Genomic DNA, 288 nt, shown 5'->3' with positions numbered 1-288 from the left:
CCACCCCCTCCGCCCCGCTCCCGCTCTCCCCCGGCGGGCGGGCGGCGGAGGCCCAAGCGGGCCTTAACCCGGGCCGCAACGGGCCCGGTAACGCATTTTCCGAAGGGATACTGAGCGCCAGCATCTTGCTGGGGTAGTCGAAGGCGACGACCTCGCCTTGCAGGCGCTGCTCCTGGCAGGTGCGGCACGACACCTGGCTGCCCACGCTGAAGTACTCGCCCGGCGCCGCCATCTTCTCTCAGCCCCGCAGCGGCCGCCGCGGCTCAGCCTCGGCCAGGCGCGGCGGGG

The 288-nt window shown here is 74.0% G+C and overlaps 1 protein-coding gene across 3 annotated transcripts in view; it reads right to left on the bottom strand.

Moving 5' to 3' along the window:
- LSM12 (LSM12 homolog (S. cerevisiae)) overlaps positions 1-288 on the bottom strand; it is a 9,407-nt gene extending 9,119 nt beyond the window's left edge. For 2 of the 3 annotated variants that reach the window (XM_010573138.1, XM_010573139.1), the window contains exon 1: positions 112-288. In XM_010573138.1, coding sequence (XP_010571440.1) covers positions 112-232 — 121 coding nt within the window. In that variant the 5' untranslated portion in view covers positions 233-288. The remainder of the gene's footprint in view (positions 1-111) is intronic. The other variant, XM_010573140.1, reaches the window with a different exon arrangement.

Source organism: Haliaeetus leucocephalus, unplaced genomic scaffold (genome assembly GCF_000737465.1).
Source record: "Haliaeetus leucocephalus isolate CR32 unplaced genomic scaffold, Haliaeetus_leucocephalus-4.0 Scaffold368, whole genome shotgun sequence".
NCBI lineage: Eukaryota > Metazoa > Chordata > Aves > Accipitriformes > Accipitridae > Haliaeetus > Haliaeetus leucocephalus.
This window is presented reverse-complemented; position numbering and strand designations above follow the sequence as displayed.